Source organism: Schistocerca serialis, chromosome 2 (assembly GCF_023864345.2).
Source record: "Schistocerca serialis cubense isolate TAMUIC-IGC-003099 chromosome 2, iqSchSeri2.2, whole genome shotgun sequence".
Taxonomy (NCBI): Eukaryota; Metazoa; Arthropoda; class Insecta; order Orthoptera; family Acrididae; genus Schistocerca; species Schistocerca serialis.
In genome coordinates, this window is record NC_064639.1 from 491,876,519 (window position 1) to 491,891,759 (window position 15,241).

A 15,241-nucleotide genomic window follows, 5' to 3' on the forward strand; every position below is an offset into this window, starting at 1 on the left:
GAATTCAGAAAGCGGACGTAGTTAGTTTGATACTTAACTTTAATCCATTAATGATGAACGTCGCTCTTGACGGTACCTGATTCACAATATTATCTTTTCAGAGTGCATTCTTTAAGAATATGGCGCCTTCCTAGGTCGTAGCAAATGACGTAGCTGAAGGCTATGCTATCGTCTCGGCAAATGAGAGCGTATTTTGTCAGTGAACCATCAGTAGCAAAGTCGGTTGTACAACTGGGGCGAATTCTAGGAAGTCGCTCTAGACCAGCCGTGTGGCGGCGCTCGGTCTGCAATCACTGATAGTGGCGACACGCTGGTCCGATGTATACTAACGGACCGCGGCCGATTTAAAGGCTACCACCTAGCAAGTGTGGTGTCTGATGGTGACACCACATATACACCAATAATGACGGAGGTAACAGACGACGCAAGTAGTGGCAGTGACGCACGTCCAACAAACTAATCGTGACTGCCTCGGGTCCCAGTGACGCGTTCGGGGATCTAACAAGGTCTACGACCTGCAGTTGCTGGCGCTACGATACATCGATGGAAAGGAATTATCGGAGTAGTTATGTGAAGATGTTTGTGTGACATCCTTAATCCTCCCGTTCCAGTGTCAGAAATCCTTTTTACAATTGAGGGATGTCAATCACTGTAGCTTTAAAAACAGGATATTCGGCTAAGGTGATATCGAGCGCCTTTTTCGAAAAGCTGTCGCGAAAAGAAAAACTACTAATTTTCCAGTGGAGAAATGCAGAATTATACGAGCCTTAAGCACGATTCAAGATTTGAAATTGAAATTGGGAAATGAAACAATTACATGCACGTTCCTGATTGTTGAAAAATTGATGTGGATTGTATCCTGGGCATTAGTAACATACAAGAGAGGGACAGAGGCACCGACCTCTCAGCGGGGAAAGCGAAATTTTGGATCGGCGCTGCTTTATTGGAGGTTGACTTAATAAGGAAAGAAGGAGTACATGAGCGGTATTACCATGCGGCCCGCATAAGCTTCATCATCACAAAAAACGAACGCCGAAAAAGTTTTCCCTGAACACAATTAAAGCAACTGCACTTTCAGCTCAAGTAATCGAGAAACTAAAGTAATGTATTCACCTTACTGATGAATAGTAGCAACAGTTATCAAGCCTCCAATTGTCTCATTCGGTTGCTTTTAAAGAAAACCGGGAATTATTAAAAGATATGTCTGTCGTATTGACGTTATGCTACATAGGACATACTGTCACAGCTTATATCCGGTTCCCTGGCGTCTTAAGAAACCTGCAGAAGAGGAAATTATGAACAACTTGCTTAACGACTCAAACAATTTCACGCCTGATGACCTGATGTTTAGATGAAAGGAAAGAAATTTACGGACGGATAAAATTCCGAAGGCAGAACATACAGACACACCTTGGGAAGAGAAAATTAGACAAGCTGTGGTTAATCTCACCGAGAAGGCCAGGACCTGCAAAGAGGTTTATTACAGAAAACTCAAACGGATGCAGATTCAGGATCGGCGAAAAGTATTGATGCGAGCACACTCGTGATCTTCATTACTTTCCAGAAAGAGTAAGGAGTGGCAATTATTATAGACTAGACCACTGGTAATTGTGAAGATTCCAAACCCTGGTACGTATTTATTGGCGTATCCAGAAATTCTACGAATCAGATGACTGTATCGGCATCAGGATATTAAAAAGTGTCATGTGAACGGATTAACCCTCTAAAAAGGGCTATGATGATTAAATTCATAGTAATTAGGAATTACATAGTGACGATTGATGGACTATAATTAAATTTATAGTAATTATGTTTGGCGTTGGACTATGACGCACTTATAGTTAGACCAGGATTACTAGTAAGAGACTATCTACAACATAGTGAGTACTTTAGAGAATTAATGATAGGTTTATCTAAGAAGTAACTAATTAATTCTTTTTAGTGACGACCAAGTTAATTATTTTTAGAAAGAGTGATTATATATATTTGTAAGGCTGTGTAATCTTGAATTTTAATTATTTATGTTTTGATTTAGGATGTGCCTATGTGTTTTATCCATACAGATTCCTGCATGTACCTAAATTGACTGAATTTACTCGAAGGAGATATTGTGATTTTAATGATGGTGACATTTTAGGAAATGCAGGAATTATCGATAATTAGCAGTTAATTTTGCTACATTCTTGCGAATTAGTAGAGTTGAAATTTGATTGGAATATAAAGTGTAGATTGGGATTGATTTGATGGTTCCCAATCCTAATTAATTTTACTTTCAGGAACATGAAACCCCTTATATGTTTGTGTGATTTATTTGATTAAAGATGATCACGAACGTCAAAGGAATTAATGTATCTATCTGCTCTAAAGTGAATTCCGATTCGGACGTGGTCCGAAATGAAATTGATAAAACATAGGAGTTTAAGTGAAAAATGTATGATGAAAGAATAAAAGTGATAAGAAGACAAGGTGATGTATAGTCTTCGTCGGAAGCATTTCCCAGTAGAATATTTATTTCGGAGATACAAAAATTTTCTATAAAGGATTATAATGTGATATTGATGCATAGAGAGAAGGACTCCTAATATGAAGAATTATCTTTCTTGAATATCGGCTCATATGAAAAATTAGTATATGTCGAGTTATTGGTATAAGTTAGAAAAGTTATTGGATGATCTACCAACTTCATACAGCCGAAGAACACTCGTTTGTAATGAAATGATCATAAGCTGTGATTTACTTTGGTGAGACTTATTTAAAAATACATTAAATCCATTGCTATGAAGTGAACACTGACGTGGGCCATACCTCTTCCGAAACTCTTGAATTCATGAAGGATCCGATGGAGAAATGTGATACTAGCGCATTCGTTCGCAGTATCTAAGATAAAGATCTCCGACTGATCCATTGTTTAAAACAGTTTCATAGCCTATTGGTCCTCTTTGCTGCCGTGAGGTTCGAGATCATCCCATTTTCCTACAACCTGGTTCCTGGTACCTGCAAGATTCGTCCTGCATCAACCTCCAAAAGTTCCATTCAGCTTCCAGCATCCATCCATCCATCTGACGACAAACTCCATCCAGCTCCATCAAGCTTCGTCGAATCCGTCTATTCAAGCCAATTAGGAATCTGAACATTCAACCACTTTACCAAACGAAATTAGTTTAACGTTTTAAAACATCCAAGGTGATCTGTACATGCTATTTCACTTTCCTCTTTTCCGTATGTAATTTTCAAAATTTTAATATCCATTTTAACCATATATCGGGAATAGGTTAATGTTGAGGTCTGTATTCGGGGGTTTTACTCTGCAATGCGGCTCCCGAATAGGTAGACCTGAATTTAGTGTGATCTTCCATGGTAGTGTGGTAGAGTGAGATATTAGCCTCTCCACATGTGAAAGTCAGCAACCTTGTACCAAATGAGGTAGTTTTCTGTAAACCCATGCTACCCTAAACTTAATATAGAGGAATTCTGTACAAATGGTTAAGGTACCAAATTTTAGTCTATTTTCAAATGAACACGGTTAATATTTATTCATTCTCATTGAATTAAAAATATTCGACAACAACTTTTAAAATGGTAGCAACCAAATTTAATTGACATTTAAATTTGTTGCTTCCAAGAATGGCATTTTAGTATCACACATTTTCTGTTACTTTTTCTCTTTTGACGCAAATGTTCGTCCGTAACTGCGCAAGTAGTTTATATGGATCAAAGACTCATTAGGACCGCATGAGAGAGAGAGAGAGAGAGAGAGAGATTATCTCTGCTTCGTGATACAAAAACTCTGTGGATATAATGTGGAACATTACGTGTACTATGAGCTTACTTACATCTGATTTAGCAATTGCGGAGAGTATGGTAGCAGCGGAACTGTAATTACCGGTATTGTTTGAAGCTGCCGTTTTGAATACGGAATGCAATTTCATTAAGGGGATACGGAATCACCTATCCCCGCAATGTTAATATATGCCTACTATAGGGAACATTTTCTCACAAACTACTGGAGACAGAGAGGTAAAAATTTTACTGTATGTGCATTCATATGTTACAACAATACTGAAACAACAGTTTATTGTCAAAGTATTTTCTTACAGAGATATTGTACATTTATTTTTAAGTAAATTTTTTCCATCGCTTTTTACTAGACTATCACCCCTAAGTCTTTTGTAAATCAAGTAATTAAAAAATCGTTGTTTCAGTATGTAATAGGGACGTATGTCACTACGTCATAAAAATTTCAGACTTCTAGGTTGACCAGTACCTGAGATAATGTTCCTAGATGAAGTAAAAAGTAAACTTACGGGAAACGGAGAAAGAAGATTAAAACATTCCTGATCCGTAGCTAATACCCCCTTCACAGTCTTCATAATCATCTTCAAGTCTTCTTTTGTCACCCCTCTGCACCTGTCTTGCTTTTTTCACTAATGTCTTGATTATATTATCAGCATGCCTTAGTCTGTGCTGATCTAAAAAGAACATAGCACGTACCGTACGGGAACCAACAAACATACCCAACCTTTGAAGGACCTGGCATTTAGTTATATTTCCAAGATTGAAGGTTGCCACAGCATCATACACACCAAAATGTAGTGTATTAATTCCGACAAACACTGTTTTTGGGAGACGATGCCATATCACACTATTCAAGCACTCGTTGGGGTTCTGCGTTTTTCCGTGAAGACATTTCATCAGAAGACTTCTGTCAGCCAGATCTCTGAAAATGGGCTTTATTTCTGCCATGATGGCTGATGGTAGACTGTGGTGGTGAATGTATTTCTCTCCTGTTGTTAGTCCCCTATTGTATTTACACCAGCTGTTTTCACCTTTGGGGCACAAACCATGTTGTGGATGCTCATCCGTGGATGCGGTGTGGAAATATAAAGCCCATATAGCTCTCCTCATTTCTTCAAGATTGCCTGTATTTTGCCTGATTGCAAGGCCATAGCAGTTCTGAATGTGGTCTATTATGGAATCAGTCAATCTTCCTCTGCCATCCAAGGTTTTCCCATCATCTAGTTTTTTCCCTTTCATAACTGATTTTAACCTTCTCAGCCTGGCACCCATTCTCTTCTGCACATGTCCTATACATTCAAGTTTGCTTATATTTACACTGTTCCCATATGGTTTGCTTTCCAAAACTTCTTTGAATGCTTTAGAGTCACCATCTCCCAGATATTTGACATAGCGAACATTATACCACTGTGAAGAGCGATGAAAAATTTTCTTCACCCCAGCAACCTCCATGCCACCACTACTACCATAATAATTAGCAATACAGTCATCACTGTGTTCATTTTTCAGCCTGCCTGTGCACCTACAGTATTTAGACATTATTGCAACATCAATAACCTTGCCAGTATCAACACTAGTTGCTGTTACAACACCATTGTTGGAGGTGTGGCCCCTTTTCTGCCACGTGCCATCAAACGCCACTGTGAGGTCACGACTGCCGTCATTTTCTTCCACTGCTTCTTCCACAGCAACCTGCATTGACTCTGTGCTACATCTTCAACTGCAGATCCTAGTACATAATTGTAAGCTTCAAACTTTGAAGGTGCACTTGGAAGATTTAGAACACCACATAGCATATCACCAGCTGCTTTGCCCTTACCAATTGCTCGCAATCCATAAACTAACCTAATATTTACACTATAAAGTTCAGTTTTCTTGTATCCATTATTTACAGTTACTGAAACCGAACTTGGAAACTTACAGCTGTATTTACAAACACTGCATATTAAATTAAACTGGGCAGCCAGGCCAACATGGGATTCTACTTTCAGAGAAACGTTTCCATGACATTTTTTGCAGCACAAACTGTTTTCAAGAGCTTCACACAATATATTCGTATCAATGAGTTCAAAAACTTCATTCCCTCTATCAAGTAAATTATATTTCTCTTCCAAATCTCTTAGTTTTTTATGAGAAGCACTGTTTTCATTTGGTGTAAGTTCGTTCGGCAAATCAGTAATAAGTGGATTCACATTTTCCAACAGTGATGATGATGAACTGCTTTGCTTTGCTAATGAATCATTATTTCTTTTCTTTTGCCAGTTCACACGCTTTTTAAATACTTTTGCTTTAGCTCTAGGCATTTTCACTGCGAAAAATGAAGCACTAAATACGAAATAACTCAACAACAACTACTTTCTTATATCACACTGTTTACAAAACAGTCCCGCCACAAAGTCAAAGAGTAACTTGAGGAAACCAGAGAGAAACATTTTCGGGCAACTAGTGTATAAATAGTCGCTGGAAACCGGGATATTTGAATTCATGTCACTTTAAAGGTACTGCCAAAAAGTTCATGGTCAGCCACGAGAGACGTGTATAACTAAAGCGCAATACCCGATCTCACAAATATATAAAAATAAAATAGTTATAATTGTAGTAGAGCTATGTATGATACGTCATTTTAAAGAGGAAACATGGCAGAATATAATACGCCAATAAAAAAAAATTCGATTTTTTAACCCAAAATCCGATTCCGTATCCCCTTAATTGTGATAACATTTCATCTCATACAAGAAGATGATGTATCCTGAAACGAGTAGACAGAAAGATTATTTATGGAAAATGAAAACAAAATTGAAATTTGGCGCCAGACTCACTGCTGAACAAATGAACGCTGACTGAGCTGGGATACACAATAACCTCAATTACAGTCTGTTTTGGTGAAGTGTAAAATACTTTTTGCGACCAAATTTTCTGGAAATATGAGTTACATTTACGTGTGCTTCAAAGCACCTCACCAGAATGCTGAGGAATAAGGGCTTTCCACACAAAAACGTAAGTAAAAACGAATATTTGCGCGAAATATCACGACAAACTAAATTACGTCTTAAAGCATAAAATGATAAGTTAACTCCTAACAAAATTTCCCATCAACATCGTTCGTTTGCAGTTGACAAGCAACCAGTACGAAATAATACGCAAGTGGTCCTGCAAAACCATGCAAACCGAATGTAAAGGTATTAACTAACAGAAACAAATAGTTGTTTGAATTAAATATTTCCGTAGTTTTGTAATCACTTAATAAAAACGTTCACATTACAGATTAAATAAAATAGAAACCCACTGACGATGGCACAGATGTGTTGAAAAATGTTTGGGAACTTTGAAAAAACGGGGATTTGCGTAACTGGCGGACCTTATATCCAACAATCTAGAAAATACTGAACTCACTGGATTAACTCTATGCATGTAGGCAACTGCATATCGAGTAAGTTACTATACAACAACAATGTTCACCAAAACTTCAAACCAAGTGTTTTATGTTGTGTTCTGCCCAGACACTTTTACGAATAAATTACAAAATATTGTTTGTTAGATGAGCAGTTATATTACTGAACAAAAATATTAAATGAAGAGTTATATTATTGAACAAGAAAAGTTCATTCTCACCTGAAAGTCAACCAACCGTACTTCTGAAACTTCTTCATCCATGTACTTAAACATCATGTTGTTCTTCCAGCAGTCACCGTGAGTCAGAACTGGAAGTTTTGTTTGCTTCTTGATCTTCTCCATCCTTTCATATGTAACATCGATAAAGCGGTTGGCGAATGTCCTGTATCTTTCTGAATATTGTTCGTAGCCAGGACATTTTTCAAGCTCATTTGCTAACCCATTTATGTACTTTGTGGCTAGAGATGCCAGATGCTGTAAAGAAGTTTCATCCGTGAACATGTTTAAACTATATTTGTCCTTGTAATGGGGCTGTTTGCTGAGCACATAGACTGAAGCAGCATGCAGCCGGGCATATGCCCGCAGCACGACCGCACAGTGTTTGAGGTTTAGCGGTTGGCCAGCCTGAGCCAGTTTGAAGCCAACCGCTGACAGATCCTCCAACACGAGAAAAGTCACGGGCTGCCGACCCCATTGGTAGCACTTGGCTGCCAGCGGCCGGAACTCCTCTTTCTCCAGCGCTGACAATATCTCATGGATCTGTGGCATCATATCATGCAACATCTCTGTCTCGGTCTTGAATATATCTAATTTTTCTAATATGTCCTTCAATCTACCAGATTGAAGAAGTGTTTTCACTATTAGGGTTTTCTTCTGTGTCTCTTCATTGTCTTCATATCTCAGAAAGACAGTTAGTCTGAACATCAAGCTTGCATAGCCCAGTCCTTCAGCATTTGCGTACTGGACATTCATGGAATCGATGGTAATTTTCTTTCGTACTGCATTCTTCAAGGCAGATTGCATGAAATCGTGATTTATCCATGAAGGTGGAGGAACTCGGGTATCAGTTGATGATTCCATGATGTTAGCTCGTCTCTGAACCAGTTCTGTAGACAGAATACAACATTGTGTCACAGCCTACGTAGATAGTCATATAATCATAATGAGGCACACACACACACACACACACACACACACACACACACACACACACATATATATATATATATATATATATATATATATATATACATATATAAAAGTAGTTTCGCATCTCACTTGCTTTCGTACTATTGGATAATATACAGCTGTACAGCTGTTTTATTCATATGTCTACTTTGAAGGTGGTGGAAGGTATCTGTTTTACATCGTTTCGATTGAGTATTGCAGTGATTCCGTTGACATGCCGTAGCTGCTGGCTGATATGAGAAGACACATGTACACCGTTGAGAAGCATTTAGCGGCGTGTGTGTCTCAGTTTTAACTAGCCAGGGTGGTGTGCAGAGCCAGAAAGGTATCTTTCGTGAAAAACGAAATGGCTATAATTAGTATTTTAACACTGTTCTTCATATTGATGAAATATCACACTTCAATCTCGAAAAAAGTTCAATAGTTGACCTATCACAATGTGATTCATGTGACAAAAGAAGAGCTGAATTTCAAGTACTATGTTCAACAATGTGTGATTTATGTATACGAAATGATATGAAATAGCGTCTGTGAAAGATTTGATAACTTTCTCAAGCAGTAATATGAAGACCTTGGTGGCGCTGTTTCTAATTGGGGCGCCTCAGTTATGACTGTTATTCTCTGATTATAAACATGTGATATATTGTAGTTCACACATGAGGAAAGTAGTTTTCTGATCTAAGGGAAATTATCATTGCACGAAAAGGTTAGAAGGGAACACTCCCCATGTCATAATTGGGTTCAATTGGTTCAAATGGCTCTGAGCACTATGGGACTCAACTGCTGAGGTCATTAGTCCCCTAGAAATTAGAACTAGTTAAACCTAACTAACCTAAGGACATCACAAACATCCATGCCCGAGGCAGGATTCGAACCTGCAACCGCAGCGGTCGCGCGGTTCCAGACTGTAGTGCCTAGAACCGCTTGGCCACTCCGGCCGGCTGCAACCACTGTTGAAAATGTAAATTGTGTCCTTTATGTGTCTGGGTACCAACTTAGTCGTCATTTTCGAGTATGACGCTGAGGGTGACCCTAACGACTACTCATTTTCTCATCATTGTTCTGCTCTAATTATGTAAATTCATTCTCATATTGTTTTATAAACTCCTCATTTTTTAAGTCCTGAGTGATTTTTGCATATGGTTTGAATAAATATTATTTTACCAGATCAGCTCTATCATTCAGAAATCATTAAGGTAAATTATTGTACTGAAATGCCACAAGCAATGGAAGAGGTCCCTGACAAGTCCTGGAACTTGTCGAATGACGCTGATATGTGCGGCAATAATTTTTTTTCAAACAGCTTATCACCTTCATGTGAGTAACGTATCATTTTATATGACGTGGGGTAATAGATTCAGGATGAAGAGATCGTGTTCACAGCTCCCCCGGCTTTTGGCATAAATCGACGTCCCTGCCATTTCTTTCTGTCAGGGTACGGGATTCGACCTTGCTTTCCTCGATTCACAATCAGATACAATTTTGTCTCAATCACAAATAAATAAATATATCAATGGAATACTCAGGTGAATTACGAACAAGAGCAAGCAATTGTTAATGAATAGTTTAAATTTTTGGGCGTACATTTTACATTAGTTAATAGTGCATCGCTTTTCATTATTGTGTAAATTTTTTCCTGGCGTCTTGTGGGTGCCGTCCACATCTTCTCTCGTATTTCTTCTTCAATGTCAGTAATAAATCGATTGAGTGTTCCTGCGCACTGCACTGTATGCAAATAGGCAGGTGCATCGGATCTTTTAGCGAATGAGTACTAGAAGCCAGACGAGATACTCATGAAATATGGGATCAGTCAGAGCTTTGGTTCATGAGGAAGCAGGCGAAACTGCAGGTAGGACTATAAATGGGGAGCAGTTTCAAGGGGAATACAGTAGTAATGTGGAAGGTACCCTGTTGCATACAAGCGGGATCAGGCAGCGACAATGAGTGATGAGAGTGACGAGATAGGCGGTAATGTAGAAAACACACAGGGCATGGAAACACATTTGCCCCAACCAACGGTGATGATTTCTCCAGTGGGAGGAGTAACATGCGGAGCCGAGAACACAGTGAGCATACTACGGATAATCGCAGCTGACTACGACGTTACAGAAAGAACGAGACGAGAAAAGAGATAGCAAGTGTGGTGTCACCGCCAGACACCACACTTGCTAGGTGGTAGCCTTTAAATCGGCCGCGGTCCGTTAGTATACGTCGGACCCGCGTGCCGCCACTATCAGTGATTGCAGACCGAGCGCCGCCACACGGCAGGTCTAGTCTAGAGAGACTCCCTAGCACTCGCCCCAGTTGTACAGCAGACTTTGCTAGCGATGGTTCACTGACTGCATACGCCCTCATTTGCAGAGATGACAGTTTAGCATAGCCTTCAGCTACGTCATTTGCTACGACCTAACAAGGCGCCATATTCAGTTACTACGAATGTATTCTGAAGAGATAATATTGTGAGTCAAGTACCGTCAAGAGCGACGTTTATCATTAATGGATTAAAGTTAAGTATCAAACTAATTCCGTCCGCTTTCTGAATTCTAATTCCTTGTCATGTTCCAGATCTCACGTCAGTATAGTCCTCCCTCCTGACGCCAGCCTGCGTGAGCTAAAACGCGTGCATTTCGGCCCCCACTAGTAACACGGTGTTGGCTCTTCTGCCAACACAACAGGACGCACCAAATGTCATAAGAGGAATTTGCTAGGCGGATAGAGGCGGCGTTACATACGTTTACTGAGGTGACACAGAAACACGTTGATCAGAATCCTAAAGACATAAAACAACCCCAAAAATCCAACGAGGATTTCCAGACGAAAGGGACAGAATTTAATAAGAAAAGTTTCAGATGCATTAGAGACTCAAAGACCAACAATTACGAAAGTAGCGGAACAGATAAAGGAACTCCAGCAATCAAACAGAAAATAAATGAGATAGAACGCAAAGTCAGCGAAGAGGAAAAGATTGCGGAGAAGGGACCCGACAGGCATCCCTTGCACTGAGTTGCGACACAGCAGAAGTGCAAGAACTGTTAAAGTTGAAGGAAAATCAAGAAAAGACATCATGGTCCGCAAGCAACATGAGGAAATAATTATCGAGGAACTCCGACATCTGCCACTGAAAGCGTCACAAGCGTTAGGAGTGGTAAGAGGTACCGGCGCAACTGAGTGCAGCATCCCGTCTGTACTTGACATCGTGTTAGGTACGACAGGCAGTAACCAACATCGGCCACTCACAGACAACAGGAACATGTCATCGCGGACGCCGAGTGCCTCATGTTATGTCCACGGTGTCGACGGATGGGAAAGCCTTCGACTTTAACTACTACCTGAAACATCGTAAATTATAGATATTTTTTCTTTTGAGACATCAATCTTCTAATTTGTTTGATGTGGCCGCCAAGAATTCCTCTCCTGTGCCAGACCCTCATCTCAGAGTAGTAGTTGCAACCGACATCCTCAATTATTTACTTGATGTAGTCCAGTCTCTGTCTTCTTCTACAGTTTTTATCCTCTACAGTTCCCTCTAGTACCACGGAAATTATTCCGTAATGTTTTAAGGGATGTTCTACCAGTCTGTCTCTTTTTCTTGTCAGTATTTTCCATTATCAGTCCTCATAATTTTCAACATTCTTCTCTAATACAGCATCACAGATGCTTCGATTCTCTTCTTTTCTGCTTTTCTCACAGTCCATGTTTCACTGCTGTACCAAGCTGTGCCCAAAACGTACATTGTCAGAACCTTCTTCCTCAAATCAAGATCTATGTTTGATACTATTAGACTTATCTTGGCCAAGAATACCCTATTTGCCGGTGATAGCCTCTTTTTTAAGTCCTCTTTGCTCCGACCATCAAAAGTTGTTTTGCTTCTTGGGTAGCAGAATTCCTTAAATTCATCTACTTCGCCATCACCAATCCTGATGTTCGGTTTCACGCTGTTCTCTTTTCTGATACTTTTCATTACTTCCATCTTTCGTCGATTTACTCTCAGTGCATATGCTGTACTCATTAAACTCTTCATTCCATTTAGCAGGCCCTGCAATTCTTCGTTACTTGCACAGAGTATAGCAATGTCTTCACCGAATCTTATCACTGAAATGCTACACCTAAATTTCAGTCCCACTCTTCAACACTTTATTTCCGTCATTGCTTCTTCGATGTATAGGTTCAAGTCCAGCACTTCGTTCTTCCTCTCCCACTCTTATTGTTATCACTTGGTTTTTGTACATATAATATATTAAACGCCTTTCCCTACAGTTAACCCCGATATTTCTCAGAACTTCGAACGTCTTTCACCATTTTAAATTATCGAACGCTTTTTCCAGGCCGACAAATCCTATAAAAGTGCCTTCATTATTTTCAATATTGCCTCCATTAGCAACCGCAACGTCAGACGTGTCACACCTCTCTTAGAGGCCCTCTGTGTACTCTCTCCACCTATGTGCCCTCTCCTCCGCATCTAACAGTGAAATTTCCATTGCACTCTTAATGAAACCACCAATGCGTTTCATTTCACCGAAGATTCTTTCGATTTTTCGATATGCTGAGTCAGTGCTTTCGACAATAATTTCTTTTTGGATCTTTTCACATTTTTCCTGCAGCCATTTTGCCTTAGCTTTCCCACACCTCCTATTTATATCATTCCTAAGTGACTTGTATTCTGTATATCTGAATTTCTCTGCTCGTTTTTGTACTTCCTTTTTTCATCGATCAGCTGCAGTGTTCCTTGTTTTACCCATGGTTTCTTCTCAGTTACCTTCTTTGTACCTTCTTTTACGCTCCTGTGATTGCGCTGTATAGAGATATCCATTCCTCTTCAACTGAACTGCCTACTGAGCTATTCCCTATTGCAGTATCTAGAGAAATTCAAGCGTATATCCTCACTCCTCACTAGTTTCATATCCCGCTTCTTTGGGCACAGATTTTTCCTGCCTACTTTCTTAAACTTCAGCCTACTCTTCATCACTGAGTCTATATCTGGTACACCTTACAATCCAGTATCTGACTTCAGAATCTCTAGGTGACCAAGATGTATTCTAACTGAAATCCTCCCGTATCTCCCAGTCTTTTCCAAGTATACCTCGTCCTCTTGTGATTCTTGAACTGTGTATTCGTCAATACCAGCTTTCTTGCGCTGAGTTAGTCTTAGTCCTGTTCAAATGGTTCAAATGGCTCTGAGCACTATGGGACTTGACTTCTGATGTCATCAGTCCCGTAGAACTTAGAACTAGTTAAACCTAACTAACTTAAGACATCACACACATCCATGCCCGAGGCAGGATTCGAACCTGCGACCGTAGCGGTCGCGCAGTTCCAGACTGCAGCTCCTAATGTAACGCTGGAAATGCATATCCTCCTATTTCCATCTATTGTACTATTATTTTTTTCCTTGTTTTGTTACCTCAAGATATGACATTTCTGTCTCTTTATATATTGTAATTGTTTTACTGTTTGTATATATATATTTATGCACTCATGTCGATGTATAATTGGTTTCTTTCGTAAATATTATTTGTATTTTTACGCTGGGTCTTGCCTAGGGAAATCTGCTATCGAACGATTACATCGATGGGTCGTGTGAAGAATCAAAGTGTGTAGGATCTTTGGTAGTGTTAACCCTGCCGCGAGGAGCGCGGGCAGAGAGAGTCTGGCTGGAGTAGCGAGTGGAGCAGGTGTGTTGTGTGACGCTCCCGCGAGTTGCCGCGCTTTCGGGGTTTGGCAGCATGTAATTGCGCTCGACTCGCGATGATAGTTTCTGACATGGTGTCGCGGACGGGAAGCATTAGCTGGCGCACATCAAGAGCCCGTTTCGCCTGGTGACCGTGTCGAGAAGAAGGCGCGCCAACATCCAGCTTCTGCAACAGCGACGGCCGACAATGAGTGACTGTCGCCACCTCCTCGATCGACGGCTTCAAACCTTCAATCAACCAACAAGGAAGACTAAACGCACGTAAAGTTTCAGAACTGTATGGCAGACCTCAGCTTTTCAAATTGTTCCGTTTGCCTCGCAAAATTACAGCAACTTAGCATGAACCTTTGTTGCTCATTGTCCCAATTGCATTGCCAAGCAGGGTCCCTTCCTTTTCCGAAATGAGCCCGAGGGTCGTTGAAATTCAAACGCCAGCATCATTAGATTTCACTGCTTTAATTTCAAAGTTCAGCTGGCTACAATATTTAGATTGCACAAGCACAAATTAAGAGTGCGAGTTTTGTTACCGTATTTTAGTTACCTTGACTGACATTAGGTACACGCGGTTTGATTTTTCACTGTCATTAAGGTCGATAAGTGAGGGGGAGGTTACACTAGAACCACTCGGCCACTCCGGCCGGCTATATGTGCAAATCGCTGACCCTTGTCTTTGTCACCTCAGTGCATTTGGTAAATTGTATGGCCCTATCAGCCTGTCACCGAGAATTCCTACCCGTACATTGATACTGAATCGAACGTGATACCTCATCTCTACGATTGCTCTAGGCTTTGTATCTGCCTAAACGTGTATAATTACTATAGCATATCTTGTGAAACTGTCCTTATCTGTAAATAAAATGCAGGCTTTAAACTGTGGATCTTCAGCAATCGGCTGTAGAAGGCACTGCCAAAACTGTGATCAGGTGGCCGGAGATATTGGACGCAGCGCATACGACAGGGATAAAGCACATGCTCGTGCAGACCAGACTATGCAGTGGTGTGGCTGTCAGTACAGCAGCTACCGTTCTTCGCACACTTGCTCGAGGAGGATTACCTCCTACATACCGAAATACCTGCTCCTTCGTCACTGGCGTCCGTAATCTGGGGGGCTTAGCATGGCCCATTGTCCATGGTGCGAATGACCCACTGTGTGCAAGTCTCTGGAATAACCTGCTG

The 15,241-nt window shown here is 40.4% G+C and overlaps 1 protein-coding gene across 1 annotated transcript in view; it reads right to left on the reverse strand.

The window, feature by feature from the left end:
* LOC126455615 (uncharacterized) overlaps positions 1-15,241 on the reverse strand; it is a 49,690-nt gene that overhangs the window by 31,716 nt on the left and 2,733 nt on the right. The window contains exon 2 of the mRNA XM_050091378.1: positions 7,408-8,294. Coding sequence (XP_049947335.1) covers positions 7,408-8,268 — 861 coding nt within the window. The 5' untranslated portion in view covers positions 8,269-8,294. The remainder of the gene's footprint in view (positions 1-7,407; positions 8,295-15,241) is intronic.